This window comes from Dichotomopilus funicola (genome assembly GCF_033296635.1).
Source record: "Dichotomopilus funicola strain CBS 141.50 unplaced genomic scaffold C8A04scaffold_15, whole genome shotgun sequence".
In the NCBI taxonomy this organism is placed as follows: Eukaryota; Fungi; Ascomycota; class Sordariomycetes; order Sordariales; family Chaetomiaceae; genus Dichotomopilus; species Dichotomopilus funicola.
Genome location: NW_026944036.1, coordinates 64,049 through 92,046, shown reverse-complemented (window position 1 = coordinate 92,046; position 27,998 = coordinate 64,049). Strand labels below are relative to the sequence as shown.

The 27,998-nt window shown below is 55.4% G+C and overlaps 9 protein-coding genes across 9 annotated transcripts; 5 read left to right on the top strand and 4 right to left on the bottom strand.

The window, feature by feature from the left end:
• Window positions 1-23: 23 nt before the first annotated feature.
• Window positions 24-1,280, top strand: C8A04DRAFT_26709 (cystathionine gamma-lyase; the record flags this gene model as incomplete). The annotated part of the gene is made up of 1 exon (XM_062780017.1): window positions 24-1,280. One exon carries the CDS (start codon window positions 24-26, stop codon window positions 1,278-1,280), a length of 1,257 nt encoding a protein of 418 aa, XP_062638827.1.
• A 2,696-nt stretch (window positions 1,281-3,976) lies between these two features.
• C8A04DRAFT_10589 (uncharacterized protein) lies at window positions 3,977-8,265 on the bottom strand (the record flags this gene model as incomplete). The annotated part of the gene is made up of 3 exons (XM_062776642.1): window positions 3,977-5,264; window positions 5,330-7,929; window positions 8,023-8,265. The coding sequence occupies 3 exons, from the start codon at window positions 8,263-8,265 to the stop codon at window positions 3,977-3,979; spliced, it is 4,131 nt and encodes a 1,376-aa protein (XP_062638826.1).
• A 4,936-nt stretch (window positions 8,266-13,201) lies between these two features.
• Window positions 13,202-14,677, top strand: C8A04DRAFT_35732 (arsenical-resistance protein Acr3; the record flags this gene model as incomplete). The annotated part of the gene is made up of 4 exons (XM_062783277.1): window positions 13,202-13,529; window positions 13,588-13,730; window positions 13,797-13,904; window positions 13,979-14,677. The coding sequence occupies 4 exons, from the start codon at window positions 13,202-13,204 to the stop codon at window positions 14,675-14,677; spliced, it is 1,278 nt and encodes a 425-aa protein (XP_062638825.1).
• A 194-nt stretch (window positions 14,678-14,871) lies between these two features.
• C8A04DRAFT_35731 (ubiquitin carboxyl-terminal hydrolase isozyme L3) lies at window positions 14,872-15,703 on the bottom strand (the record flags this gene model as incomplete). Its single annotated transcript, XM_062783276.1, has 2 exons — window positions 14,872-15,593; window positions 15,664-15,703. The coding sequence occupies 2 exons, from the start codon at window positions 15,701-15,703 to the stop codon at window positions 14,872-14,874; spliced, it is 762 nt and encodes a 253-aa protein (XP_062638824.1).
• Window positions 15,704-17,348: 1,645 nt separating this feature from the next.
• C8A04DRAFT_10632 (uncharacterized protein) lies at window positions 17,349-17,930 on the top strand (the record flags this gene model as incomplete). Its single annotated transcript, XM_062776658.1, has 2 exons — window positions 17,349-17,465; window positions 17,667-17,930. 2 exons carry the CDS (start codon window positions 17,349-17,351, stop codon window positions 17,928-17,930), a joined length of 381 nt encoding a protein of 126 aa, XP_062638823.1.
• Window positions 17,931-18,942: 1,012 nt separating this feature from the next.
• On the bottom strand, window positions 18,943-20,562 carry C8A04DRAFT_10641 (uncharacterized protein; the record flags this gene model as incomplete). Its single annotated transcript, XM_062776663.1, has 3 exons — window positions 18,943-18,965; window positions 19,046-19,946; window positions 20,008-20,562. The coding sequence occupies 3 exons, from the start codon at window positions 20,560-20,562 to the stop codon at window positions 18,943-18,945; spliced, it is 1,479 nt and encodes a 492-aa protein (XP_062638822.1).
• Window positions 20,563-21,965: 1,403 nt separating this feature from the next.
• On the top strand, window positions 21,966-23,004 carry C8A04DRAFT_35729 (uncharacterized protein; the record flags this gene model as incomplete). The annotated part of the gene is made up of 2 exons (XM_062783275.1): window positions 21,966-22,070; window positions 22,123-23,004. 2 exons carry the CDS (start codon window positions 21,966-21,968, stop codon window positions 23,002-23,004), a joined length of 987 nt encoding a protein of 328 aa, XP_062638821.1.
• A 504-nt stretch (window positions 23,005-23,508) lies between these two features.
• Window positions 23,509-24,170, top strand: C8A04DRAFT_26702 (dUTPase-like protein; the record flags this gene model as incomplete). Its single annotated transcript, XM_062780016.1, has 2 exons — window positions 23,509-23,806; window positions 23,911-24,170. 2 exons carry the CDS (start codon window positions 23,509-23,511, stop codon window positions 24,168-24,170), a joined length of 558 nt encoding a protein of 185 aa, XP_062638820.1.
• Window positions 24,171-24,491: 321 nt separating this feature from the next.
• On the bottom strand, window positions 24,492-27,694 carry C8A04DRAFT_35727 (proliferating cell nuclear antigen; the record flags this gene model as incomplete). Its single annotated transcript, XM_062783274.1, has 6 exons — window positions 24,492-25,080; window positions 25,148-25,478; window positions 25,578-25,641; window positions 26,810-27,099; window positions 27,161-27,590; window positions 27,653-27,694. The coding sequence occupies 6 exons, from the start codon at window positions 27,692-27,694 to the stop codon at window positions 24,492-24,494; spliced, it is 1,746 nt and encodes a 581-aa protein (XP_062638819.1).
• Between the last annotated feature and the right edge of the window lie 304 nt (window positions 27,695-27,998).

Genomic DNA, 27,998 nt, shown 5'->3' with positions numbered 1-27,998 from the left:
TAAAAAAAGAAACGGCCGGCGCCATGACAGGTCACACCGACCAGCCTATCACCACCCCGCCTCGTGCGCCGTCGCCGGTCCACGGCTTCGGTACCCTGGCGGTGCATGCCGGGTCGCCGCATGACCCGGCGACCGGGGCCGTGATCGAGTCCATCTCGCTCTCCACGACTTTTGCCCAGACCGCAGTCGGCAAGCCAGTCGGCGAGTTCGAGTACAGCCGCAGCAGCAACCCGAACCGGAACAACTTCGAGACTATGGTGGCCGCCCTCGAGCACGCCAAGCACGCACTCGCTTTCTCCTCCGGCAGCGCCGCCACCACCGTCATCCTGCAGTCGCTAGCTGCCGGCTCGCACGTCATCTCGGTGTCTGACGTCTACGGCGGCACCCACCGGTATTTCACCCAAGTCGCCAAGGCCCACGGCGTCAAGGTCACTTTCACCCCCGAGATCGAGGTTGATATTCGCGATCACATCACCGACGCTACCAAGCTGGTCTGGATCGAATCCCCCAGCAACCCGACCCTGCGGTTGGTCGACATCCGCGCTGTCGTTACCCAGGCCCACGAGCACGGCATCATGGTCGTGGTCGACAACACCTTCCTGAGCCCCTACGTGCAGAACCCGCTCGACCACGGCGCCGACATCGTCGTCCACAGCGTCACCAAATACATCAACGGCCACAGCGACGTCGTCATGGGTGTTGCCGCCTTCAATTCCGACGACCTCCACAAGCGCCTAGCCTTCCTCCAAAACGCTCTCGGCGCCGTCCCGTCAGCCTTCGACTCCTGGCTCGCCCACCGCGGCGCCAAAACCCTCCACCTGCGAGCCCGTGAGGCCACCACCAACGCCACGGCAGTCGCCCACGCTCTCGAAGCCAGCCCCCACGTCCTGGCCGTCAACTACCCAGGCCTCGACTCCCACCCACACCGCGCCATCGCCCTCAAGCAGCACCGCGCCGGCATGGGTGGTGGTATGCTCTCCTTCCGCATCCGTGGTGGCCACGCCGCGGCCGAGCGCTTCTGCCAGTACACGCGCATCTTCACGCTCGCTGAGTCGCTCGGTGGCGTCGAGTCGCTCGTCGAGGTGCCCAGCAGCATGACACACGCGGGGATCCCCCGCGAGCAGCGCGAGGCTGTGGGTGTCTTCGACGATCTCGTCCGCATCAGCTGCGGTGTCGAGGACGCGGAGGACCTGAAGCGGGATGTGCTTCAGGCGCTGGAGAAGGCCGTAGCAGAGGCGGAGAATGGTGTTAATGGGTCGAACGGAACAAACGGGGCTTAAAAAGGGCCTGCTTTGGGTTTAGAGAGAGAAAGAAAAGAAAACGGACGAAAAACGATACAGGCGTTACGGGTGTGAATATCTATGACAACGTGTTACTGATAGACCACGACATGGCGAAATTTCATTTTTTCAACCTCTGCATATTTTTCCCATTTCCTCATTTATCTCCATAGCAAGGGTTTAGCAGGGCTAGGAGCGCGGGACGGAAGAAAGGCATGAGCGTACTCGCATCGTTGCATCACACATACATGAATGAGATGGGGGATAATCCCCGGGAGGCGGGGATATGGAGATGATGGCTTGTTACGGAGACGACATTCATGTTCATTACGGACGGGCATATCGAATTACCATGGCACAGGTGAATGAATGAATAGATCTCTGTTGCTCTCTCTCTTTCTCTCCCTCCCTCTCAAAAAAAGGAAAAATCTTTCCACTTCTTCGTCCCAAATTTCTCTCGCTGCTGCGTTGTGAGTAAGCGACGTGACCTTGATTGAGAAAGTGATGTGATATCCAATGAGTGCGGGGGACCCGGCTACCATCGGGCTCGACACACTCCCATCAACCCATTGAACGAACAATCAAGCAAAGCAGGGAGTCACATTCATGTCACCTATCCTATGAGCCTACGACTTCATTCACAGATCCCCTGCTATGGTGTGCACGAGTGAGACCGGATTGACGCCGGGGTATGTATCACCGGACCCATGACATTACTATGTACTCCCTCCCTTGCTACGGACAATATCGAGACTGACAGGATGCACTTTCGGCCCGAGAAGATCTGGCTCAAACTCGGGAGGTAGGACTCCGTATCGGCTGTTTCACAAGCCACTCTCCTTCATTATCGCGGATCTAACATAGTAGCCAGGATGGTGGCTTTGGAGTTGTTGGATTACTCGTTGTCCATATCCAGGTCCTGATATCTATCCTGTGTTTTCTCTAGCGCCCTTCAATGTGCACGGCAGCCATCCCCCTATTTAACTGATGCTTGCACTCTATTCCCGCTTCACTTTCTACAACGACACGAACTCCAAAATCACGAGCAGCACACCACAGATAAGACACTCAACGCTGACCGCGTATTCCAATATGTCTTTTGATGGGCACAGTTTTGATCAACGTTGCCTCATCCTTATTTCGACATGGAGAAGAAACAAGACCTCCTGGTATTTATCTATAGAAATGCACCAAGGCTGGGTTTTAATGCTCTACCATTCAATTATTTTACGTTTCCAATTAGTAGTCCATATGTATCAACCCTGACTGGACCCCTTACGCAGTTACCCGACTCCCCACACAACCGACTCAATCCCTTATCTACGTACAGGACCAAATTTCTAGCCCACATAGCTAGCCAACCATTCCTGCACCACGCACCACGCCGCACGCTCCAAGCTTATCATCATGTATCATCGCCATCGCCCCTTTTCCAACCCGCCGACGCTGGACACACACGCACACACACGGAATGACCACTCAACCCAGCTAGCGCTGACCGAAACGAACAAACAACGCAAAAGTGGGAAACCGCCCGATCCCACATCGTATTGTGCCGAGGGTATACATTGTAACTAGATTATGAATAGGAGAACGCCGCTTTTCGTTGGGTTGGGAAATATCCGCAGTAGCAATACCAAACTCAAGAACCAAAAAAGCCCAAATAATTGTAACTCAAAGCGTGAATATCAACTCTTCTCTCAAAAAGAAAAAGAGTTTTTTCCGCTTTCATTAAGTATTGTCATTACCCCAAATAAGATAAGTAGTGGTAGTCGATCGAAATCAAGATGAGAAGACAAGACGAAGAAAAACAGGATATCAACGCCCCAGTACCATAGACCAAATGCAAACGAAATCCACGAACACAAAAACACACGGATCCATCCCATTCTAAATAATAATCCCACGTATCCTAGAATTCAAGCTCCCGAGCCGCTCCAAAACACAACGCCTTGACTTGATGTCTTCTGCTCCTCATTTTCTCTCGCTCTCTCCGTGCGTAAACCACAGCGCGTACGAGGTACGAGTAAAGAAAAAAATAAAAAATAAAAACCAAGGCCGGCAATGCAACATGGCCATCCTGCTTGGGGCCATTTTTGTGAAGAATGTATATATACGGTCGACGTGTAAACAGCGTAACCCCCCTATTCTGGGTCATCCCCTGAGCCATACCCTGAGCGATGATAATGGGCCGCGTGGTGTGTATGTTCAATAATCAAGTGCCAGCTCTCCCCAATGCCAATCTCCAAAAGTCCCCTTGGATGGAAGAAATGCGATTAGAAGGATTGATTGTCGCTTATGCTGTAAGATGCAGATGCTGAAAATGATGTGAAGAAAAAGTGAGATGATAGCGACGCCGATGATGATGATGACACTCCTGCTTGTCTCCCTGTCCTGCGGCCGTCCAGTTCGCATAAAAGTAATCAACAAATGATCCCGATCAACCTCTGCGATCGGCGATCATGATATGGTAATGGTGGAAAAGTGTATGTGTCTTTGCGGGGCGCTCCCAAAAGCCAGATGCATCCAAATATCCGGGGTATCTCCTTCACGCCTCGTCGGCGTCTTGGCCTGACCAAGGCTTGTAACAACAAATCATATGGTTAAAGATCGTGAAACTCCATATGCACTCCCGGCCAGCCGGCCGGGGCATCGAACGACGGTTTTGAACCCATCCGTCCGTTTTCCCGCGCAGCTTAACCGCGCGCTCGCATTCCCAGGCCATCGACGCTCAGCGTCGGGACCTCAACATCGCTCAAACCCAGCACGCCCTCATCACGTCGGCGGTCCACGAAGTTATTGCATTCGCTCACCACTAGTGCCCACTCGGCAAGAGCCCGCCCGGCGTACACAGCCGCAGGCGCATAGACACCCGTGGGGCGCTCAGCAAGGACCGCTGGAGCCGGCAGTGGCAAAGGTGTGGTCGAATCCGTATCCAGACCGCTGAACTCCACGATACTGGCCGGGGACTGCACACTTCGCCCATCGGATCCCTTCTCGGCATCACCCGCGTTGTCGTGGTCGTTCTCCAAGCGTAGTGGCGCAATGTTGATGCTCAACGACAACCGCTTCTCACTGTCTTTGGTCAACGACTTGCGAGGTCCGTTATCGATCATCGATAGGGGCCGGGCGTTCCGGGCCTCGCTGATCAATCCCGTATGCAGCAAACCGCTGACCCGGCGCGTCTCGGGCGGCATTCCAGGCGAGAGCGGTGGTGGGCTGTCGCTCCGGCAAGGTAAGGACCCGTTTGTCGCCGAAACGTTGGTCTGGCCAGCTGTGCGAACACTAACCCGGGACTGCGCGGGCGCAGGCAGGCGAGGCCGCGTGATGATACGGTCGCGGCTAGGCGGGCACGGCATTGGCCCACCCCCGGGACCGGCTTGCCAGGTGAGTGTGAAACGGAAGACAAACGTCGTAGCATCAAAAGTAGGCACCGACCCAACCGACGACACCGAATTCGAGGATGGCGTCACGCCGCCTGAAGGCCCTTGCTTCGGCGGAGTGGGCGGGGCTGATAGGTGCGAGGCATTCCACTTCCCACCTCGGGCTGTCAACCGAGATGCGGCGGTATCGCGGCGAGCTTGTTCCAGCTCCTCTTCCCAAGTGCGCTTCGTCTCTTTTGGCCCCTCTTGCATTGGACCGAACGGGAGCACCTTGCCGAGCAGTGACCATCTCTTTTTGAAAGAGAGATTCGCGTCCGCCTTCTCCTTCTCGGGCGAGCTGTCATCGTTGTTAACCTGGGTCGGCACAATGTGGTCGAACGAGTCCAAAGGTGGGAAAGTGCCAGATGAGTCGAAGCCGAGCCGGTGTGAGGGTTGCGGGGGGTGAACCTCGCTGCGAATGATCAAGAACCGCTTGCCCGGTGCCGGGTACGCGGGCGCTGTGGATGGGTGCACCCGTTTTTTAAGCTCGGCGTCCTGCCTAAGCCAGAGGTAGTGTGACCAGACCGTCCTCAACCGCTGTGACACAACAAGGAAGATTTTTCTGTTCACTACATGTCAGCTCTGATGTTTTACAGCGCTACAGCAAAAGGTGAAGAGTCGACTCACACGTCTACCTCGTTAGAGCTCCCCGCGTCTCTGCAAATCCGCCAGCACAGCAAGCGCATGTAGTAGGCTCGCACCATCGGACACCAGTGGCTGAAGAACTTGGCAAAGATCTCATCAGACAACAACCAGTCGAGACAGACGGCCTCCTTGCGGGCGGGGTCCGCCGTGATAGAATCCCACATTGAATAGAGAAAGGATAAGATGCGGATCTCGGACATGGTGTTGTTCGAGTCCATGATTATCTTGCCCACGTCAAACCAGAACGGCCAATCGACACAGTCGATGGCCTTGGTCGGGCTGCTGGGGGTTGTGAAATAATCGGAGGGCTCACTGCCCTCCATCGGTGATGTTGCAATGCTGGTGTTCACGGTCGTCTGGAACGTGTCAAGGGCCAGGAGGGCTTCCTCGAGGAAGTCGCACAACATGAAGCACGATGCGTGCTCGAACCGCGGCGTCCGCTTTGCAGCAGCTTTCGTCACAGCCAAGAACGCCTCAGCAAACGTTTGCTTGACTTCCTGGAACACCCCGAAAGCTTTATCCGACAACATGTCCCTCAGCAAAACTATCAGCCGGTTTTCATCCATGCCCTTCATCAGGTTGCTCGGAAGCTGCGGTGCTGTGAGGGCAGCGTCCGCCCCGTGGAGAGTGTCGGAAAGGGGTGGCCCGAGGAGAGCATCGAGCGAGGCCTGGCGGCAGATGGTGCTGTCCAGAATCGACAGCAACTGGGCATGGACCAGCACAAACGCCGGAGACCTCGCTTTCTCGACGAGCGGGAGACCCTCTGGCATGAAGTCCTGCGAAAGAATGTAAAAATACTTGCAGAAGATGAACACCAGGTCGGTATCCCCGCCACGCCACCTCGACATCCAAGGGCCGTGCCAGTGAATTTTGGCAAGCAAGAGGGGCAGTTTCGCAGCCACTCGCAACTTATCCCCGAGGGATTTGACCGAGGACCAGCCGAGCTTGTGCATGTGTGACGGGAACAGGGCAACAATATCGTCACTCTCTCCCTTGCTCCTCCTCGGCAACCCAAACTCGTCGGCCACCCTGCGCAGCAGATCGGCATTCAACCCCCACAGCCGAACAAGAACGTCCGAAACGCCCGGGACAAAGAAGAAAGCGTAGGCACACGCCTTGCCACACCAATTGACCAAGCTCATCGGCGCGTGCCGAAGCGACAGTTTGTCGACAACCAGCGCCATTTGCGTCGTGAGGTTGGCAACAAACATGGTTCGGATGTTGTGCTCGGCCGACTCAGCAAGCAGCGAATCGGGGTCGGTGTCCACGCTCGAGCGCGTTCCCGACCTGGGGCGGACCCTTTCTTGCGAGCAGCGTTCGTCCAGGGGCTGGTACTGGCTTGTGCAAGCCCTCCACTCCGGGCGCATCATGATCATAGTGGTCGCTTCCAGCAGGATCGGGCGATCCACGCCTGCCACGGGTTGCAACACTGGGAAGTTCACACCGAGAGCCGCCATACCCTGGCCAAACCCGGACGGGAGCCTCGAATTGGCGCCGATAAGCATCGCCAAAAGGCCATTCCACCACTTGTTCAAGATGGTCGCTCGGCGGTCGACGTCCTCGGCGGCTAGAATGGACCGGTTCGAGTTTGACGGGTGGTATGCCGTGCTCCGCAAAAAGGGCACTAGGATGGCGCGCACGACACTCATTCGCCCTGTAGTCGAGCCCTTGCTGGCAAATTTCGAGAACTCCAGGTCGAGCGTGCGGTAGGTTGCCCACAGAGGGTCCCGTGAGGTCGGGTGAGGCATTGTTAGGTTGGTTTCGACGGTCGAGTGAGATGCAATCTCGGACGTGCTGCTAGCCGTCGCTGTGTCGGTATCCGCCTCGGTATCGACGGATGGAGCCTGCGAGGATGCACGAGACGTGGACGAGCTGACACTATTGTAAGAAGCATTCTTTGTGGGGAGCACCGGGCTTGGAAGGCTGAGGCTCGAGGGTGTGGGGGTGACGCTCTCGGAGTCGCTTGTTGCTTGGCCCCCCTCGGCAGGGGCTTTGTTGGTGGTAGACGCGGAATTTCGAGAAAAGACGGCCTGGGGTTTCTGCTTTATTCTCGTCAGGTAGATACTGGCCCGGTTTAGCGCGCTCTTTTTGCCGCTCGGTGCATCGGCAGCGGTAACGGTGTTGGCGGGTGTGGTCGCCGAGCTCTCAGCAAAGAGAGTGCGGCCCGCGGTGCCCCGCGACTTGTCCGGTTTGCTGCTTGGGGGCGAAGGCGACCTCGATTTCGAGATCCAAGACCGTCTCGCAAAGTCGGCGAACGACTCCACGGTCCGCGATCTTTCCAATGGCTTGCCTGCTGGTGTCGTGCCGTTTTGTGAAGCCGCTACATTCTGCTTTGCAAGTCGCTTAGGGCTTTGCTCCTCCGTAACCACCACACTAGGGGCGGTTTTGGAGCCCGGAAGCCATGAGAGTGGACGGTCGACCATTGATCTGCTCCTGTTGCGAGCGTGGCCGCCCACCACTGTGGAACCGGTTACCGTTTCGCCCACGGCTTCGTTTTGGCCTGTAAAGTCGACCTGGACGGTTCTGTCGACTGCTGTGGCGGGCCGCTGAGGGATTGCGATAGTGGTGATTGTGGTGGTGGTCTTGTGCTTCTCGGCAAGGGCTGCGACAACGGCGTTGGCGGTGGTTTCCGAGGATGCGGAGGAGAAGCTGAAGGATCTCTCGAACTCGCTGACAAGGTCGAAGGACGGGATATCAAAAGCGGCCAAGCCTGGCAGAGGCGGCAGGCTCTTGAAACCGGGGGAGTGATCGACCGGAGCAGCATCCAGGCTGGAAGCGGAAGGCGGGGGTTTGGGCAGGGCACGGCCGGTGAGCACCGGTCGGTTCTGTGGTTGTGGTGGTGGGTGGGAGGCATGGAAGGGCGACATCGTTCTGGACTCGACAGCCCGTGAGGCCACCGCAATACTTGAACCACTCATTGCATGGCACAGACACAGTCGACGCCCAAAACAAGACTCTTTGCACAACACAGCAGGCGGCTTCGGTCGTGGTCTCCAGTGGTTCGTCCGCTTGTTGGTTCCTCAGCTCTGCCGGGAAGAGGGAAAGCAGGAACTGAACCGAGAACTCGGACTCAGAACTAAAAGACCAAGGGCCGAAGATCAAGGTTGGACCTGGCGAGAAAGGGCCCGCGTTGGGCGCAAGATGGGACGGAAAGGAAGGGAGCTGCGGGCGGCGTAAGCCAAAGCACAGCACACCGCACAGCACAACCCAGCACAGCACAACACAACACAGCGTGCGCAGACGCAGGCAGGGATGTTGATGTGCTGCTGGTGGTGCTTCTGCTTCAGCGCTGCGAGCGGTGCAACGTTGAGGGACGAGGGTGTTGGGGGGCAAAAGACGGTGCTCTTTGCCTGCCGCCTCAGCCGGGAACCGAATTGTTGGTTGCAATCAGGGAATTCTGCCTCTTCGATCAAAAAGCTGTTGCTGCGACGCTGCTGGGTTCCGATCCACACTCAGAACATTTTCTCTGGAACGGGAATCACCCCCTGGCGCGGGCGAGGAATAAGATAAGGATTATCGAAGTGATGACGCTGTGGTGCTGCTAGGCATACGCAAATCTCAAAAAATATTGAATATCGGCGAAACAAATGGCTGTGGCTCGCAACACCTGGCCTCGGAGACCTTTTCCAGTTGTTTGGAGGCTTTGATGAATTTGTTGGAAGGGATGTTTGGATTTACGGTAGGTATCGGAAACGGAGGCTCGGACGGAGAGAAACAGGTCGAGTTCAAAGGCGCGTGGGGGATGGGGAAGGGGGTCGATTGGGAAGGCGCACATCAAGTTTAATACGGATCAAGTGCAAGGGGCAGGCACACACGCAAAAGAGCACGGATAGAAAAGGTGAGATGAACCCGATCAGCCCACTTTGATGGCCTTGTTCAGGTAGGTCTTTCCTTGACTCGCCGCGCGCTTCGGTGGAGATCTTTGGCGGTCGCGCTTTCCTGGCTTGGCTCCAGGGGAAAGCTCCAGGGGAATCGATGGAGGGGTGTCAAGAATGAGGGGCGTCAAGGGAGAGGGGCGCGCAGCGCGCAGCGGGCTCCTCTGAGGGAAAAAAAAAATTCACAGATTGACCGCGTTGTTGACGCAGATTGGGACGAGACAACCTCCGGTGGCCAATTGCTTCCAGCGCATCGGTGTGCGGCAGCACGGGCGCTACGCTAGTGCAATTCGGCTTCACACAAGTCAACACAAGTCGTCCCATGAAGGCAGTTAACATGGGCGATCGCAGGGCGGTTGATTCCGGAGAAACCGTCTCGGGTGTGTGGGATGAATGGCGTGTGTGTTACCGTCGGCCTGCCACACTGGCGACCGACCGGCCGGCCGAACCCCTGATGATGGCCGCCGAGCGCGAATTGGCGCAATCGGGGAGTGCGATCCCGTATGTTGATGAACGCTGATGATTCCTGCATCTTTTATCACGGGCTGGCACAGCTGGCTGGGATAACCCATGTGACTCGAGGCTAGGGCAAGGCTGCGAGCGCAGTCTTGTTGCTGGAGCAAGGCGCTTGACCAATTCAAAAACAGGTAATTTACGATGTAGGATGGCCATTCGAGGTTTGGAAGCTCAACCCGGACTCGGCGCGGCGGGGTGTCTATGTCCATGTGTGTTTCTTTGGGGATGTTGCGAACGGCCACACCGGGCGGGGAGTTACACAGAGACGGAAGCCACGAAGGACGTTACCGGGCGGTGAGGAGGGGTGTTCCTGGCGGTGGTCAGAACGGGCTAAAAAGACACACTGCGTCAGGGCTTGCCAGGGGCCGTCACAGAAGCAACAGAGCGTGTCGATGCCGTTCGTCGGTCGCCTTGCACGGGAACCTGCACGAGAAGATCCATCGACTGGGGCACACCACTCGCAAGCTGCAGCACTCCAAGCAAAGAAAAACAATTGGTAAGCCTAACCTCCTCAAAACGACCGTGCTGTCCAGTCCGGCGAATCCGCCCGACCTCTTCCCAAACAACCTAGCCAGAGACAAGCGGCCCGCCAGTCGGTCGGCAACGTGGAGGAAGCCAACCCCAGATGATCGCGAAAAAAGCTCGACACAGGTCGATGAAAGACGCTTCAGCCCTTCCCGTTTTCGCTCAGCGAGCCGGATGCCAAGGCGAGATGCTGGTCGAGCTGAGCCAGGCGGTTCGTGGATCGCTCCACCCTCGTGGCAGATGCGACGTTAACGGGGCTTGGAGGGAGATGCGTGGGAGGGGAAGCCGAAAAGGGCTGGAAATCTTCGTCCCGTCCTTTCGATCGTGATCGTTGCTCATAATCTGCGACGTGGCAAACGCGCTCAGCTTTTTTAGCTGCAGGACAACCCGCATCCAGTAACCGTTCCGTCATAGCAAAGTGGGAGAGCAAATCCTTCGGGAACTTTTGCAAAACGGCGCAAAGAGGAAGATGGAGAACGGGAGATGCGCGGTGAGGCCATCTCGACATGTTGCGGTTGCGGATCAAGCAGGCGAGATCGATCCTGTAACTAACTGACTAAACTAACGTGGGCTCGGGCGCCGTTCCCGGGTCGAGGAACCTCGCGCCGAGCGTAGTGTACTATAGTAGTGTCGTGTCGCGAGAGCGGGTTTTCCGGCCTCGGCAAATCGCCCCATATCGAAGATCCTCAAACCGGAACCTCGCTCGCTACCGGAAAAATCCAAAGGCTCGCCTTTGCAAGCCCAAAAAAGGGGTGGGGAACCCCCACCGAAACCCGCAGCTTTGGGTGTCCGTCCCCGAAATCGACTTCCGGGTGCGACTGTCTCAACAAGGCTATCGTTCCGATGACCGAACACGACAAGCACATCTTACTACCACCTGTTGACCACCTGTTGACCACCTGTTGACCACCCACCTGGACGGCGTCAAAAGATTCAAGGTAAATGGGACCGCAGTTCCAACTCAATTCGCTCGTCATGTCTCAAATGTAGTACGTCTTCTATTTACTTTATATTGGTCTCTTGCCATTTCGTTACGCCTGCATGGTGCGTTGGCAGACGCCACGCGGGGGGTCAAACACATCGCCGACGCCGTCAACTTACTCTAAAAAGAGAAAAGCGTCAAAGCACGGATGAGGCCCTCAAATCCCTCTCTGTCATAGAGCTCAAAAACGGTGTTGACGGTTTCAGGGTCCCTTTTCCACCCCACCTCTAGAGACAGCTCAACACCGCCGGTGATCCACTTCGTCGCTGCCAGAAGCAGAAAAAGGGGCGGTAAACATCCGGTTGCTGCCGGCCCAACCGCTCCCCTTCCGTGCATTAGCGACCCTTCGCCTGCACGCCATTCTACGCCAAGCCGAGGAGCTTCTTCCGGCTGTCTTTCTTCCTCTTTTCGACGTTCGATGGTGGAGGTGTTTGGGAGATGTGGAGAGAATGGGTGGAGGGAAGTCAAAATCGGACACCAGACCTCCAAGGGAACAACTTGGGGGAGGTCCGTCGGGATGTCGTCAACAAGCTTACGTATGTGTGTCTGCCCCTCACCCGCGCGCACACTCTCCTCCCGAATGTTTTGTCGTCCTCCTCGACCCAGCCTTGGAAACCACGCGGCCAGCCAGCCATCGACCAGCCCATTCCCAGCCCAGGTCTCGGCTCCCAGGCAATGCTCCTTGCTCTGTATCACCGTGTGTCACCCATGTACAGCATCAATCCGTCTGTGGTGTAACCACCTCCCCCCAATCTCCGGGTCATCCTCCAAAACTGCCGGTCGGCCGGCTGCATGAGAAACACTCGAGAAGAAGGCTCCGGGGGATACAAGGCATCGCGCAGGTTTTGGAGCTGTCTCAGTCAGCCTGGTCCTCTGTCCGGCCGCCACCTCGGGCTCAGCTCTCCCGAATGCTCGCTCACTAACTCGTCACGTCCGACCTGTTTTACGGGTTCTCCCTTCCGGGGGAAGGTGTTCACACACCTCCCGAGTGTTGTTGCCTCTAAAAGCCTTGTTGTCCCGTTTCACAGGCACAACACACCGTTCATCCGGGACCCACGGCCCAAACCACCCTGAAGTAAACACCCTGAAAAGTAAAACCTCCCGCACACCTTTGCCCGCCTGAGCGACACGACCGACTGTCTCGCAAATCTTTTCTGTGGGGTCATCTGAGAAACCCACCCGGCGTTGACGTGATGAGCTTTGGTAAGGCCACGGAGAATTTATGCAGCATCGTCTCTTCTGACCCTCGTTGTGTGGTTGAGCTTTGTAAACAGCGGTGACTTGGGTTCGCTTTTCATCAGCTAGCCATGCGAGACAGCTTCGCTGAATTTCACGATCCTGAGATGAGAATTACTCCGAGCTGGCAAGAGAGACAGGAGCAGGAAGCAACAGACATTGGCTGCTTTCCGATATTCGAGGTGGTCCGTAAGTGTTGATAGAGTCATGTTTCATTAATTATCCATAAATGTGCAAATTATATCTCGTCGTACAACCAGACTCTTCCAATTATTTTGCACTTATTTACTCAGCCGGCGTTTTTTTGATTAGTCACTTAACATCGAAGTCAAATTCCGACGAACTCTTCAAGAAATTTTGAAAAACTTGGGTTGTGTAAAAGACAACAGGAACTCTGATATCTTAGCGCATGGGCGAGAAAAGAGGATGTCACTGCCTCATTATGATTGGTCAATGGGCCTCGGCAGCTCTCTGTCCCAGACTTGAGAACCCTTGGCAACGGCCCAAAAAAGATTCAACACCTAATTTAGACACAATATGATCAAAAATTTTAAAGTCGCGGAAGGTAATTCTTCCAACTGCTCCCAATCATCTTACTTCACTTACTTGCTGGTCAAGATTGTGGTGAATTACGATCCCGTTCTGACAAAACTACTGCCATACCCACCCACAAATTCCTACAACACAATCACTTAAACTTGGAAAATTCAGGTGTAAACAATGGCGTCCTCCAACCCACCATCATCGCAACCCGAGACGGAGAAAAGGTTTAATCCCACAGAAACCACACCAAACAACAACAGCTCCAAAACCCCAAACCATGATGATCCCGAGAAAACGCAACCCGAACATACCCCCCCAGAGGCATCATGCTGCGAACCACGACCCGCCAGTTTGTCCGCCTTCAGCTCCCTCGGCTTCCTCGACCGGTATCTCGCCGTCTGGATCTTTTTAGCCATGCTCATTGGAATTCTCCTGGGAAATTTCGTTGATGGCGTCGGCCCGGCTCTGCAAAAGGGGACATTTGTGGGTGTCTCATTGCCCATTGGTAAGCCGAAACCGATAAGGCCAACTCCCGCGTGCTTATGCTAATACCTAAAACCCAGCAATCGGCCTTCTCGTCATGATGTACCCAATTCTTTGCAAGGTACAATACGAGAGACTCCACGAGGTGTTCAGAACGAAGGAGATCTGGATTCAGTTGGGGTTCAGCATTGTCATCAACTGGATTGTAGCGCCGTTGTTTATGGTATGTGGTTATCCGGGCTGGGCAGATATATCGGCTTCAAGCGACCGACCGAACTAATACTCACAGCTTGGTCTCGCCTGGGCTTTTCTACCAGACCAACAGGACCTACGTGAGGGTCTCATCCTCGTGGGCATAGCGAGGTGTATCGCCATGGTATTGATCTGGAACTCTCTAGTATGTCTTCCCCCTTACCACGGCCCCCTCCCCAAAACCAAAAGAAAGAAAGCCTAACACATCCTCCCCACCAGGCCGGCGGAAACGGCGATTACTGCGCCATCCTAGTCGCAATCAACTCCCTCCTCCAAATCATCCTCTTCGCCCCTCTCTCGCTCCTCTTCATCCGCGTTTTCAACCCCCACCCTCCCCCCTCTTCCACCACCTCCTCCGCATCAATCACCTACCCCACCGTCGCCACCTCCGTAGCCGTCTTCCTCGGCATCCCCCTAGCCGCCGCCATCCTCACCCGTCTCACCCTCCTCCCACTCCTCGGCCGCGGAACCGACAAGGACAAGAAACGATACCACACCCACTTCATCCCCTTCATAAGCCCCCTGTCCCTCATCGGCCTCCTCTTCACCATCCTCGTGCTCTTCGCCTCGCAAGGCCGACGAGTCGTGCACCAAGTAGTATCCGTGGTACGCGTGGCGGCGCCGTTGGTGGTGTATTTCGCGGTGGTGTTTTGCGTGACAATGGTGTTGGCGCGGAGGCTGGGATGGCGGTATGGGTATGCGGTTACACAGGGTTTCACGGCGGCGAGTAATAATTTTGAGTTGGCGATTGCGGTGGCGGTTGCGGCGTATGGACCGCAGTCGGATCAGGCGCTGGCGGCGACGGTGGGGCCGTTGATTGAGGTACCGGTGTTGTTGGGGTTGGTGTATGGGGTGAGATGGTTTGTGAAGTGGAAGGGGTGGGGGGATGAGGAAGGGGGTAGAGAGGAGGTTGTGTGACAACTGGATATGATGATTCTTTCATAAGGCTGTCAATAGATCAGTTAGATGAGACGCTTGATACGTACGTGGGTTGATCTCAGATCGGTATCTAAGAACGTCTGAATTGTACTTCTTAAGCGCTTTTCTTTATTCCACCTACTCCACACTACCGTCCATCCTTGTCCTCATAACTTCTGAGCCCACCATAAAAATCAAGGCTGCGCCGGAGCGAGAACGGTACAGCTGAACCGAACATCCGGGTCATCCCTATTCAACTGCAGGATACGCTTCAAGCTGAGCTCCAAAGCCCGAGGGCTCAACACATCCTCATCCTCCGCCAGCGTACCCCGATCCAACGGTCCCCCGCGCGAACCCTCCAACTCCCAAAGATGTCCATTCTCTTTAACATACGCAACAAAGTGCTGACCGGCGTGCTTAGTGCTTCCCCTAATAGGTTCCGGCGTATCACCCAGCGCAACAACAGACTTATGCGCCTCCTCAAACTCCACACTGTCATACAACACCTTTGCGCGCTCGTCCCTCGCCAACGGCAGGGCAGCTGTGCGCAGCTTATCCAGAGTGCTGCCGGGCACCAGGAACTTGGCCGCCTCGCCGTTGATGGCGCAGTGCACGAACCCGTACGAACCACAGGCTTCGCGGATGGTTTGCTGGAACCAGACGAGGGGTCGGTCTCCGCCTGCCGCGGCTTCGCCACCGTCGTAGTAGGCGACCGGGTCACCGAGTCTGGCGTCCTCTTCTTCGCGGTCTCGCTGCCAACTCTTAGTTAAGGGGATGATGGCGAGGAGGGCGTAGGCAGGGCGCGGGATGTGGGCTAGGAGCTCGGGCTCGTCGAGTGAGAGGACGTCGTAGAAGGCTAGTTTCTTGGAGAGTCCTAGTTTTTCGCCTAAGGCGTTCATGACCTCTGGGTTGTTCTCTATGGGAATGTCAGCAAGGGGGTAGGGTCCAGCCAAAGATCGATGAACCGATGACCAGGGCGTCCTTACCCAAGATGTCGAACTCCTTGGCCTCTTGGTCGGCTGTCATTTTGGCTGCTTTCGTGTATCCCGTATTCCTAGATTAATCAAGGGAAGTGGAATGTAAAGAGAAGTTCCGGGCTCTGGCAGAACTTAGAGTCTTCTGCTGAAGAAATTACAAGGGAAAGAGTTCCAGGGTCGGTTAGTGACTTTGTGGTCTTGTTGCTGCGAGGAGGGGTGACGCGCATTTTAGCAGCTGCCTAAGGTACCTCGTAAGGTACCTAATGTATGTCGGTGCACGTTTGGTTGGGTCTGTCTTCTGCAGAGGAAGGAGCATCTCGACTTGATTCGGTATCTCAGAGGAACGAAGCGCGGCTTCCCAGAATTAGTGGACTATACTTCATTCGAGTTACCATAAACCACCAAGTTCACGCCCACGATGTGCTTCCCAACTAAAGTTTGGGAACCTCTTCTTTACCTGACCATACCATCATCGGGCTGGTCAACTTACACGGTGCCCCACCTTCCTAATCAGGACTTCCCCAGACTGCTCTCAACCATCAACTTCCCCCACCAGCTGGGCATCTCAACTCCATCTCGCCAAACTCCGGCCATAGAAGACGAGGACCACGCTCATTCACACGACAGATAGTCGCCTAGTGTAGTGTAACAAGCCGCTGGTACGTTAGAAAATCGCCAAGCATTAATATATCTCATTCTGGAGACAGACTCCTACGGCAGCTCGAAGGGTTGTTTCCTGCGCAAGATCACCTGAGCTGGGGCTGCCATGACGTCACGTTCGATCATAACCGACCCCGATCCGCATGGGCATCGGTTAACGTTATGCCTTTCCTTTGACGGTCGCGTGAGCCATAGGCGATGGAGCTCCACAGAGAGAGGATCTTCAGGGTGCGTGGGCGCCATAATCATCGTTCTCGGCGGGAAGCAAAGTTCCCGTCTCTACTATTAAGTCTTCCACGAAACGCAACGAACTCGACTCATCGGATGGTGAAGCCTTGGGTTGAACCATCCAGCCATCCTAGACTCGACTGATTTCGCCCGCTCTCGGCCCTCTTGATTTGGAGACAACAATCTCGGGTGATGTTGTACGTAATAACCAAGTCTCAGAGACAGAAAACGCTGATGGGCCGTATCTTCCTAACTGGTTGATACCCAGACGGCAACTGAGTCGGCTAATAAGGAACAAGCTAGTTCCCCGCACGCCTCTTGACATAATATGTCTACCGGTTTGGGCCTTTTACTGTGTATGTCTGGACCATCCCGACATATTGGAAGCTCCCATTGGTGAAGTCATCATGCTTTGGCCCCCCTGATGCGTGACACCGTGCTAGATACCAATAGCACCGCACTGGGATGATGATCATTGCGGAGATCGAGGCGAGCAAGGCCACTTCCCGTCCGAAGGGATAGATAGGTGTTGCGTATTATTCGTGGCCGGGCCTGGATTTTTAAGCGTTCAATGCGGTGGACAGTAAGTCGAACTGTTATGGCGTGCCCTGGGCAAAGGAGCTTCTCTTCCTCTTGCTTGTGACATATAACCCCGCTCCTCCTCCTACCTTTTCATCGCCCATTGTTCCATTTTGCCACGTCTAGTCTTGCCGAAGACACCTCGCTTTGACTTGACACCCATCAAATAACAACACAATCACACCATCCATCAACAAACAAACAAACAAAACAAACAACCCATCACCATGGCCGACAACATCCCCTCCGGCTCCGAGTTCCGCGCCGCCCGCGCCGACTCAACCTCCTCCTCCAGCTCCACCAGCAGCACCACCGGCAACGCCGGCACCAGCACCGGCCACAACGTGACCAACATGCTACACAACGCAGCCCACAAGCCGGCCGCAGCAGCCACCTCCGCCGCGCAACACGCACGGGAATCAGTGGCCCAGCACACGCCGTCCATGTCTTCGTCATCGACCACCTCGTCCTCCTCACCCCCCGGTGGTGGTGCCGGTTCCCCGAGCTCCCCGTCCCGACGACGGCCCTCGCACTCTCTGTTCGAGACGCTCCAGGCGCAGAAGCGCAAGGATGATCCGGCGTCGCTGGCGCGGCGGCAGAGTTTGAATGAGCAGAGGCCGACGGCGGGGTTTTTGGGGTCGATGTGGAATAGGTTTGTTCTCTCTTTCCTTTTCTCTCCTTTTATCATCTTACCTTTTATCTTGCCGATTCGCTTCGCCTCCTGCTTCCGTTACAGGTACTGGGCGGGGGAGAATTCGGCCTTTTATTTCCCAACTTACCAACACCTTATGTATCATGAGACACTGTAACTAACAGACCTTTCTAGCTGGGTCCGCGGTCCTAGCCAGTAGATACATTAGGGAAAAGACCAACTACGAGAGCTCGTTTTCCATATTGGAGGGTTTTTCGATCAAGCTTCACCTACGCACTTGATGGAGTTGTAAGAATTAAATAGGAGTCGGTCCTTGTCACGATGTGGAGTTGTTTTGTATTTGTTTTTGTGTATTGTATGGGATTCGATACTGTCTGTATATCTCGTTAAATTAGAAACATCAAATCAACAAAAAAAGCCATTAGGAGTCGGATACGTCGGTACGGTTGTTAAACGATGCTTTGTTAGAAGTCGAATAGTCATTATAACCCGTTTCTTAACCGCAAATCATATTTGGCTTAATTGGACACTTAGTTAGTAGGACCAAGGTGTTGGCGGTTCCGCGTCCGCCACTTGCGTTCGACTTCTGTTCGTTTGCTGTGTCGGGTCTCTTGTATCGAGACTAAATTTCTCGATGTCGATGCCTAGCACGCAAACACTCGTCAGCAGTCAATAAAGTCTCTTAAACCATTTATTCTCCCGCCACAGGGGGTCCCATGTTCCTATGAGACTTGTATTTAAGACGCTGGACTCGGCGTCGTTTATGTTGCGATAGTAGGGAGAAGCGGGACGGGTTGTGTGGGACACGGGCAGCGTGTGGACAGAGGCAATGTTGGGTTACGGAGGAGGAGAGGGAGGTGTTACACTTGTTCAATGACTTGGGTGAAGTGTAGAAATTGCAAGTGCCTCATTACGAAGACCCCGGAAAAGCTAGCAAGAAAAAGAGAAAAAAAGAAGAAAAGCCCTAGAAAATAGCACTCGCGACCTTGCTAGCTCAAGGTTGAGGAAGTACTAAGAAGCAGTTTTTCCACCCTCGACCACACAAATCGAACCCAACGCCATCGAATACCGGGAGAAGTGAAAAAAGCGAGCGACGAGATCGAGTCCAAGTCGAGCCCGTGGGTGCGGTCGGTCGGTCGGTCGGTCGTTCGGTCGTTCGGTCGCTTCGGTTAGATCCTGTGTTTTTCGCTTTCTATTCAGGGTAAGAGATTCTGCATTAGCGCTGCTGTTGCTGGGACTGAGCTGGGTTGTGTTGCTGCTCTCGGAGCTTACCGAGGCGAGAGTAGAGCATATACAGCGCTATCCGGTTGCACTCCTCAGTGCCAGTGATTGTGACGAGACGCTCGTTGCTGTTGTCTTGTGGCTCATTAATCTTAATAACGCTGTTACTGATCTGACGGATCTCGTTGATCTTCTGGCCACCCTTGCCAATGATTGCGCCAACCATGTCATTGGGGATGTAGATTTGCTGAGTGAGCGGGCCACCCGGACCCCCCGGACCACCAGGACCACCCGGGCCACCGGCGATGGGGGGACCGTGGGGACCGGCGGGGCCATGGGGGCCGGCAGGACCAGCTGGGTGCGGCTGCACGTGTGGTCCCGCTCCGTACCCTCCAGCAGCGTGACCGCCATAGGGCATCTGGACGGCGGGATTCGCGTGGGGCTGATGAGGATGGCCATACTGCGGCGGATACTGCTGGGGGGGCGCGTGGTGGCCACGGGGATCCGGACGACCGCGGTGGTAGTTGTCGCGGTTGCCGTAGTTGCCAGAGGCCGGCTGGGGGTTGTAGGGAATCACCTGCAGGCCACCAGGCACAGCGCCGGCTGGCCCGCCGCTGCGCGTTGCGTAAGCGGAGGCGGCGGCACCACCGAAACGGTCGTTGAGCTGCTCTAGGAGAGTGCTTCCAACGTAGTAGGTCGCAATGTGGACAGCATCGGCAACTCCCATCACGACTAGCGAACGCTCTGTGGACGCAGGGAGACAAGAGTCGGAAGCGTTCAGACGAGCTCCGGACGCCTCCTGAATCTCCTTGATCCGGGCGCCGCCCTTGCCGATGATGGAACCAATCAAAATATGGGGGATGAGCAGACGGAGGGGATAGGTTTTGGAGTGCTGGCTGGAGGGCTCGCCTAGGGGTTCATTGTTAAGGGTCCGGATGATCAAGCCAAAGGCCTGCGACCGCGTTAGCTCACTTAATGCACATACTCCTCGAGAGACGGTTGTTATGACAGACCTTGGCCACAGCATCAACAATGCCGCTAACGGTGAGAATACGTTCCACAGCACCCTTCTGGTAGTCGCTGACGGTGCACTTGGCACCAGACATCTGCCTAATTTTGGAAACGTTCTCGCCGCCCTTACCAATGATGGTAGCGGCCTCGGGACTCGAAATCACGGCGCGGACGTGAATCCAGGCGGTCTCATCGTTGGCGCCCGGCGGCGGGCCGGATTGGTTCTGGGTCACGCTGCTAGCTGCGGCGGCTGTGATCGGCTTGGTCTCGGGGGCGTCCGGCACAACAGTGTCGCCTTGTCCATCTGTGACCTCGGGCTCGGGCTTGCTTCCGTTCGTCTCGGTCTCTTCGGTGCCGTTGGCCTCGGTAACCGTGACGGGGGCGACGGGAGCGGCATCGCCGTTGCTCTTTGAGATGGGCTCCTGGATCTCTTCGTCGCTCTTGACAATCTTGTCGAGGGCCGGTCGCTTGGCGTCCGGCTGGTCGGCAACGGACGGAGAGGAAGTCTCCTCAAGGGGCCGCTTCGCGGAGTGTGTCGGCTGGGGCGAAGCAGACATGTTGGGCTAAATCTGGAATGTTTTCTTTCTTTCACGTCGCGAGTGGATATTGTTCGTAGGAACAATCGATGGTCTCAATTGATATCTCGCAATTATCTACACCTTTGGGGTTTTCGAAGGAAAACGTGCGTGCAGGTGTAGTGGTTGGGCCGGGTAGGATGGTGTGGTGGTGCTTAACGGGGTCGGGCAGAGTTGAAGGTCTGTGCTCGGGATGGGTCGAGGAAGTGAGGGTGCCGTGCGAAAGGACGGGGTAGTGACGGCGGATGGACGAGAACGCGGTGTTGAGAGGCGTGGTGAGAAGATGACGAAAAATTGGCCAAGCCCCCTAATCGAGATGCTTTTGCGCAGATGTGCAAGGCACGAATGACTGGCGACTATCCGGGGAGGGCTGAGGAAAAAAAGAAGGCGAGGTGGTGTGTCGGGTGATGGTGTAGTTGAAGAGAAAGTGGTGATGAGAAGAAAAAGGAGTGAAGAGTGAGAGGCAGAAGGGCGCTGAAATGAGGGCAGCTGTGTTTCGGAACTGCTCAGGTCACTCAAACCTTTGCCTGTCAAACCAGTAAACACAACCCGGTTTTCCTTTCCGCAATACCTAGTCGCGCAACCACAAGTTTTGCAAACTTGCGCTGATAGTTCGGGATGCGAAGCTTATTTGTCGCGCGCGGAAACGGGATGGCGAGGATGGGAGCTGGTCCGTCGCGGTATTCGGGGGAAATTGGGCGCGGTGGCGAATTCTCGAATTTTGGGTCGCAAACGAGTAACCGACGGAGCCTTGGGTAGAGAAGAGTGCCACAGCGCAAACACTCGAAAAATGCGTCGAATTGTCCCCCGATGTGTTCAAAAACGCCGGAGTTGGTGTGACGAACGCGGGGCTTGATGAGAGAAACGGGGAAAGAAAGTTTGGGAAGGAGAGGGATGAAACTGGGGAAGGATCGCAACGGGCTGCAGCCTTGCTTGTTGGAGCTACCAATGAGCACAGACCAGGCAACCAATGGGGGAGTGATGCTTGCACAGTACTTTAGTGCGGTGGCGCACGTTCATCCGCCGTGGCACAAGCAAGTCACAACCAAGGCACATTGCCAGCTTCCGTTCTTGGTTCATTCCTCAAGCGTCTCACGATTGTGACCAATACCACGTTAATTTCTGTCGCCGGATTCAAGCAACTCCCCTATTATTTCAAATTGTAGCGAGTGTGTGAAGCCACCCACCGCTAAGTGATATCACAAGCCCAGAACCGGAGTTGAGACGAGATTCTTCCTCGGGCACCATCCCCTGTCGATCACTCAGGCGCGCTCATTGGCGAAACGCTGACTCTCCTTTCCAACCCCAACGACGGGGTAGTGTTGGAGGTTGGAGGTTTTCTTTTGATTGATCGGCTGGTGGGAGAAGACGCATGCTTTTGTGTCATGGATGACTCCGAGAGTCCTAGCGCCGGGTACGAGGCTAGGCTGGAACGAACTGTTCAGGAGCTCAATAGCAGGAAAGCTCAACTGGAGGATGCGTTGCATCAGGTGCGTTTCATTGCCGTACCATCAAGCAACTGTTGTGCTAAACTAGTGGCAGTTGAGGGCATCCGTTGCCGCCCTTGGGCCTGGGCTATCGGCAAAAGATTCCTTAGAAATCATGACGAAAGCCTATAGGGACGTGGCCGAGGCAGAGCCGCTGTTACCACCGCCCGGGTCACCTCTCCCGGCACTTTTGGCTATCCGGAGGGCCCAACAAGCTACCACTGAAAGTAACGAATACAGCGACTTGCAAGTGGCCACTAAGGAACAGCTTGAGCGCAGAATAGAAACAGAACAAGCCAGCCTCCGCGATCAACAGGCCTTGCAGACAGCACTTGAAGCCCGAATCCAGTCATTACGCGACGGCCTGGAAAGCAGGGTCGAGAAGCCAGAAAGCCAGCTCGTCAAAGAACGCATCGCAGAGTTGAAGAAGCAGAATGACCACTGGGCTACGCAGACATCCAGCCTCATGAAGCAGTTGGATTGGTTCATCGGCGAGCATCTCGGTCCGATGTTGGCTGCGGAGGAACTTGGCGGGCCGGTGGTTGGAGGGTTGATGGATCTCGACCCGGACGACCTGAGTGCCGGGTTTAGCACTCATGGGAAACTCAAAACAGCCAAAAGTGAACCGGACCAGGACAAACGCCAGCAAAGGATTGACGATATTTGGGGCCCTCGGGATGAGGACGGGCAACCCATCAGGAGGGAGGAAACCCAACGGGATGAGGCGGCCGCTGCGGGTGCGGATATGCGCGAGCTCACGGAGCAGCTTATGAACAAGCTAATAGAAGCAGACGGGGAGACCTCGGCGGCCTATGTAGAAATCCCCCGGGAGTCTGCTGCAGCCAGATTTCTTGTCCGATCTAAGGTGGCTATATTTCACCCAAGGGATGCACGAAAGCTTCGGCTGGTTGACTTTGGGCGGGACCTCGAGGATTAAACTCGTCCTCGGGGCTGCCGGGGCCGAGTTTGACGTTGAGAAGCATCAACGATTGGTTAATGCATTTCCATCCCATCCTTTCAAAGGGGGCGGCCACATGGACTGCATACAAGTACGGAAGGCGTTAACGACCCATCTGACCCTAGCCTTAATCACACGCCCAATCGATACAAGATTCGTCCTCAACGTTGATAGTAGTGTAGACATGTGCGAAAGAGACAACCCGGGAATACATCTTCTCCAGGATGCTGGAACAGACTTTTGGTCACAATTCCTATAGGCAGCGGAGCTGCATTGGTTGTAGCCTGTAGTTATTTACAGTGGCCTTTCCCGCGACCCTGGTGTGTATTTATGTCAATTGGCCGATGTACGCACCCACTTTACGCGGTCGCGTCCGCGTTCAACACGTCTCTCGGCAAACCCCTCGATTTCCCCACCGCAACTTTGTCTCCTTGAAAACAACAACAAAAATCTCGAACAATCAACCCCGACTCAGCCCAAACCATGACCGCCGAGACAACCAGCACTCCCAACGACCCCATTGTCCCAACCTCGCCCCCAGCAAAGCGCATCAAGACGGACGATTCCACCACGACCACCAACGAAACCATGGCCTCTCTCGCCAAGCTACCGCCCCCGCCGCTGCTCGTCAAGAAGCTCTCGGAAAAGGCCCAACTGCCGACCCGAGGTAGTGCTTTCGCTGCCGGATACGACCTTTTTGCTGCGCGGCCCACTGCTATCCCGGCGCGGGGCAAGGCACTTGTTGATCTTGACATTAGCATCTCGCTCCCCGCGGACACTTGTATGTTTTAGCCCATCTCCTTTATATCGGTCTACACTTTTCTTGCCTCTCGCCCTGTGCCCGCCTCATGCATGGACCGGACGAAACTAATTTGCGTTCCATAGACGGCCGCATCGCCCCGCGATCTGGCCTCGCGTCGAAACACTTTATCGACACCGGCGCGGGCGTCATCGATGCCGACTACCGCGGCCCCGTCAAGGTGCTGCTGTTCAACCACGCCGAAACCGAGTACACCGTGCAGGAGGGTGACCGTGTGGCGCAGCTGATCGTTGAGCGTATCTACACACCCGAGGTGTTGGAGGTTCAGGAGCTGGAGGAGACGGTGCGTGGTGCGGGTGGGTTTGGGAGTACCGGGCGGAACTAGAGATGATATTGGGGTTCAATGCATGAATCGAAGTGGAGCGGGTATTGTAGCAAGCAGAAGGGTTTGGCTTTGATGCTGCGGGCGGGAACTGGGCGCATCTTGCAGGCTGTTAAGAGGCGCGGATAGACTACAATGATTTTATGTCTAGATCATGGATTGATGCAATTCCAGATGAATTCTAGATGAGCTCGCCATCATCTCCGCAGGCATCGTCTATCACTCTCTATATGACGCTCCATCTACATCCACCAACATTTTGACCTAAATGTAATCCAACCTCTCACTTCCCGTCTCTTGCCATCTATCGCCGTCTCCGCAACCTCACAACGCAGTCGCCCTAAACTCAACCTTTGGAAATCGCAAACTATCCAGGTGTCGCACTAACCTCAGTTCCGCCGCCTTCGTCTTCAGCAAATACAACTTCTTCTCATCTCCTCCAACCTCCTTCTCAGCAGCCTCCACCACAGCCGCTCTCCGCTCTGCCGTCTGCCCCAACACCTCGTGCATGCTAGCCAGCACTTTCTCCGCGGCTCGCGCTAAAGGCAGATCCACGGCTTCCACTGAGTCATCGCTGACCCACGACTCCCGCTGCTCCAAGCTCACACCACCAGCAGCAGACGAGGACGCGGCGTGTACAGCCTGGCGCATGCGCACCACCATGAGCGCGGCAAACATGTCGCCGGTGCCGCAAAAGTAGCAGTCGATGGCCGGGAAGACAATCTTGAAGGCGCGGGCGCTGCCGTCGGAGGTGATGGTAGAACCGACGACAGAGAGTGAGGCGGTCGGGTGATCGGGGTGTGGGATGGAAACTGAGGTGATGACGATGTGCGGGATCTTGTAGCGCGTGTGCATGGCTTGGATGGCGCGGCCGATCGAGGCCATGTCGGTTATTGGTACGTCGGAGAGGAGTCTGTGATTGTTCCCGTGAGCTTGCGTCTTTGTGAGGGAGGAAAAGATACCTGGAGGGGAGGACATACTCGGCTTCAAACTGATTCGGCAGAATCAGGTCCGCATAGTGCGCCAGACTCTTGTACACCGGCACAACATCCGGCGCGACGTAGAGCGAGCCATTATCGCCCATCACTGGGTCCAGTACCCAGAAGAAGCTCCCCGGCTTTGCCTTCGCCTTGTTCTTGAGATCCCGTGCGATGGCCCCGACCGCCTCAAGCGCCGGCGCGCCGGGCACATATCCGGATAGCATCATGTCAAAATCGTCCAGGTAGGACTGCGTGAGGCCCTTGTAGAGATCGGTGATTTCCTCGGCCGAGACGCGCGAGCCTGTCCATTGTCGGTACCCCGTGTGGTTGCCTAATCAGATATGCCTGGGTTAGAAAGTGGTTGCAAGCAGAGAGCGTCTAATCGCGTTTGTGGTTTCTCGGCTTGACAAAGGGGGAGGGATCAACGTACTGAACTGCACGGTATTCAGCGCGGCCACATCACACCCGAGTGACTGCAAGCTAAAGACAGCAATCTTATTCCCAACATATCTTTGACGATACCCGTGTCAGCCAGCAATCGGAGCGTGCGGCATTCAAACAGAGGACCGAACCACGCAGCGGGAGCAGAGGAGGGACTCACCCGGACACGACCTTGAGAAGCCAATTAGCACCAAACAACAGTGAATAAGGTCAACCAATGGCTCCTACATGACTGGCAATCGCTAACACGCGGGTCTCGGGGACGAGAGTGCCTTCTCCCATATTTGTGACGGTATATCTGGACAAATGAAGTGGAGGTTTGTGGTCTGTCGTGAAGGTGCTCTGGGTTGGTAATCAAAGTGAGGGGCTCGGGGGCGGAGGAGCGTATGCAAAGCCGATTGTCACTTGCTCGGGAGGACGGGATTTCGGTCGGTCTAAGGGGTATCACGAACGAGAAGTATGAATCACGATGTTAAAGAAAATAGTAAAAGGCACGAGACCATTTGTCATAGGTGGAGGTGTGCTGCTAATGCCCAGATGCGGTAGACGGCTAGGTTAGGGGGAGCGTCGGCGGAGATATGTGAACGTTAGACGGGTGAGCCGGATGACTTGAGGAACCCACTGCGATCTCACCCAAACCTTTTATTCCGAGTTAGTCACTCGAAATCAACACAACCGAGACAACCAACCGGGATCGTGGGCCCGGAAGACCTGGAATCCTGTGTTGAAAGGGGCTGAAAAAGAAAAAAACGGGGCCGAGTCTGCGCCCTTCTGCGGCAGTTGTCATGGAATTACCCCGCCATCCCCCACGGGCCGTCCACGGCGTGAGCCCCACGCTGACACCAGAATTCCGGGTGGGTTCAAAGCACTCAAGTTGATGGTTAATGCAGGGACTACGGGTTCAACCGCAACTTAATTGTGCAAGGATATAGAGTCTGTCTGCAATTGGGTGTAAATAGCTTCATCACCATACACGGCCCAGATTTCATCGTCCTCGTCTCAAAAGCTGAAGACACTCTTGCCAATGTATCTACTGTTGCAAAACACCTCCGTCCGATCGTCATTGATCGGTATCCATACAAGGTCAACGCTTGAATGTCCGTCATATCAGTTCTTAAGTCATCGCCGAGGGCCCTGGTCCCTTTACTCCTCGTCGCCAATCTGTACAAATTCAATTAGCATCACTCTACCCATAAAATGCAAGCACAAGGTATCACTCACCTTCGGCGCAAGGTAGAAACGCAAGTAACTGCTTCCCGCCAGAGTGTACTCCACCAGCAGAGGCACCTCATTCGAGAGGCAGATCTTGACCTGGTTGGAGAGGGCCGAGGCCTTGCAGAAGTTGACGAGGTACTTAAGCGAGAATGTGAGTTGGACGGGCTCGCTGAGCTCGATCTCGATCGACTCGTTCGGCTTGTCCACATTGGAATGTTGGCGGAGCGTGACAGACCCGTTGCCGATATCACCTTGGCACGAAAACTTGACGCCGTCCTTGCTCGCATCGATCGTGACTAGACGCATTTGTGTGTTAGTGACGGTATTCAAACTCGGTTACTCGAAAAGGTTCCATACCGGACTCCGACATCGCCATCAAATCGGTTGTGATGCGCTTGAACTCAGCCGCCGGCATAGAGATAGTGGCCGCATACTCGGTGTCCGGAATGCCCAGGTGCTCCTGGTCAATGTCCATGAGCTTGAGGTCATACTCGGAGATCCTGTCGGTGTCGGCACTCTCAAAAACGAGGTTAAGAACGTCGGGCGCGTCCTCAGCCTTGAGGGTAAGGATGTCCTCGTTCTGTGCCGCCCGCAGCACCTTGGTGAGTGACGTGAGGTTGATACCGAGCGCGATGTTGCGGTCGCAGCGGAACGGCACGAAACCCTCGGCCTTCAGCATCATGGACACCAGCGCAACGTGGCTGTTGTCCATCGCCTGCAGCGCGATACCACTGTCATTGCAGTCGAAGTTGCAGTCTTGCACCAAGTCTTTGATCGCGTCGACGACCTGCGCAAATCTTGTTAGCGTGACTTCTCAACTACCGCAGTGCATCTTTGGAGATCACGCACCTTCTTCAGGACCGCCGCCTGTTCCAATCGTGCTTCTAACATGGCTGCCGTCCGTTAGTTTCCAAAAGCTGCAGTGCGGCCCAAACGCCCTTAGCAACAAAGGCCGGCTTCTTACTGATTGTGTTGGCGGAAGGTTGTGTAAAAAAGGGCAGGTGTGTAAGGACAATCCGTTTAACTTTGTGCGAAGGGTAAAAAGTCGTCGGGTCTCGTGGGTCGGGCTGTTTTGTAGTCGAATTCTTGCGTTGAGAGCTTGAGTTCAGATGGAAGAAAGCTGTGGCACGCGACGCGTTTGGGAGTTAAATCGACGCGACGTTTGGCGCCCACCGCCTTTGAGATTGATTACCCC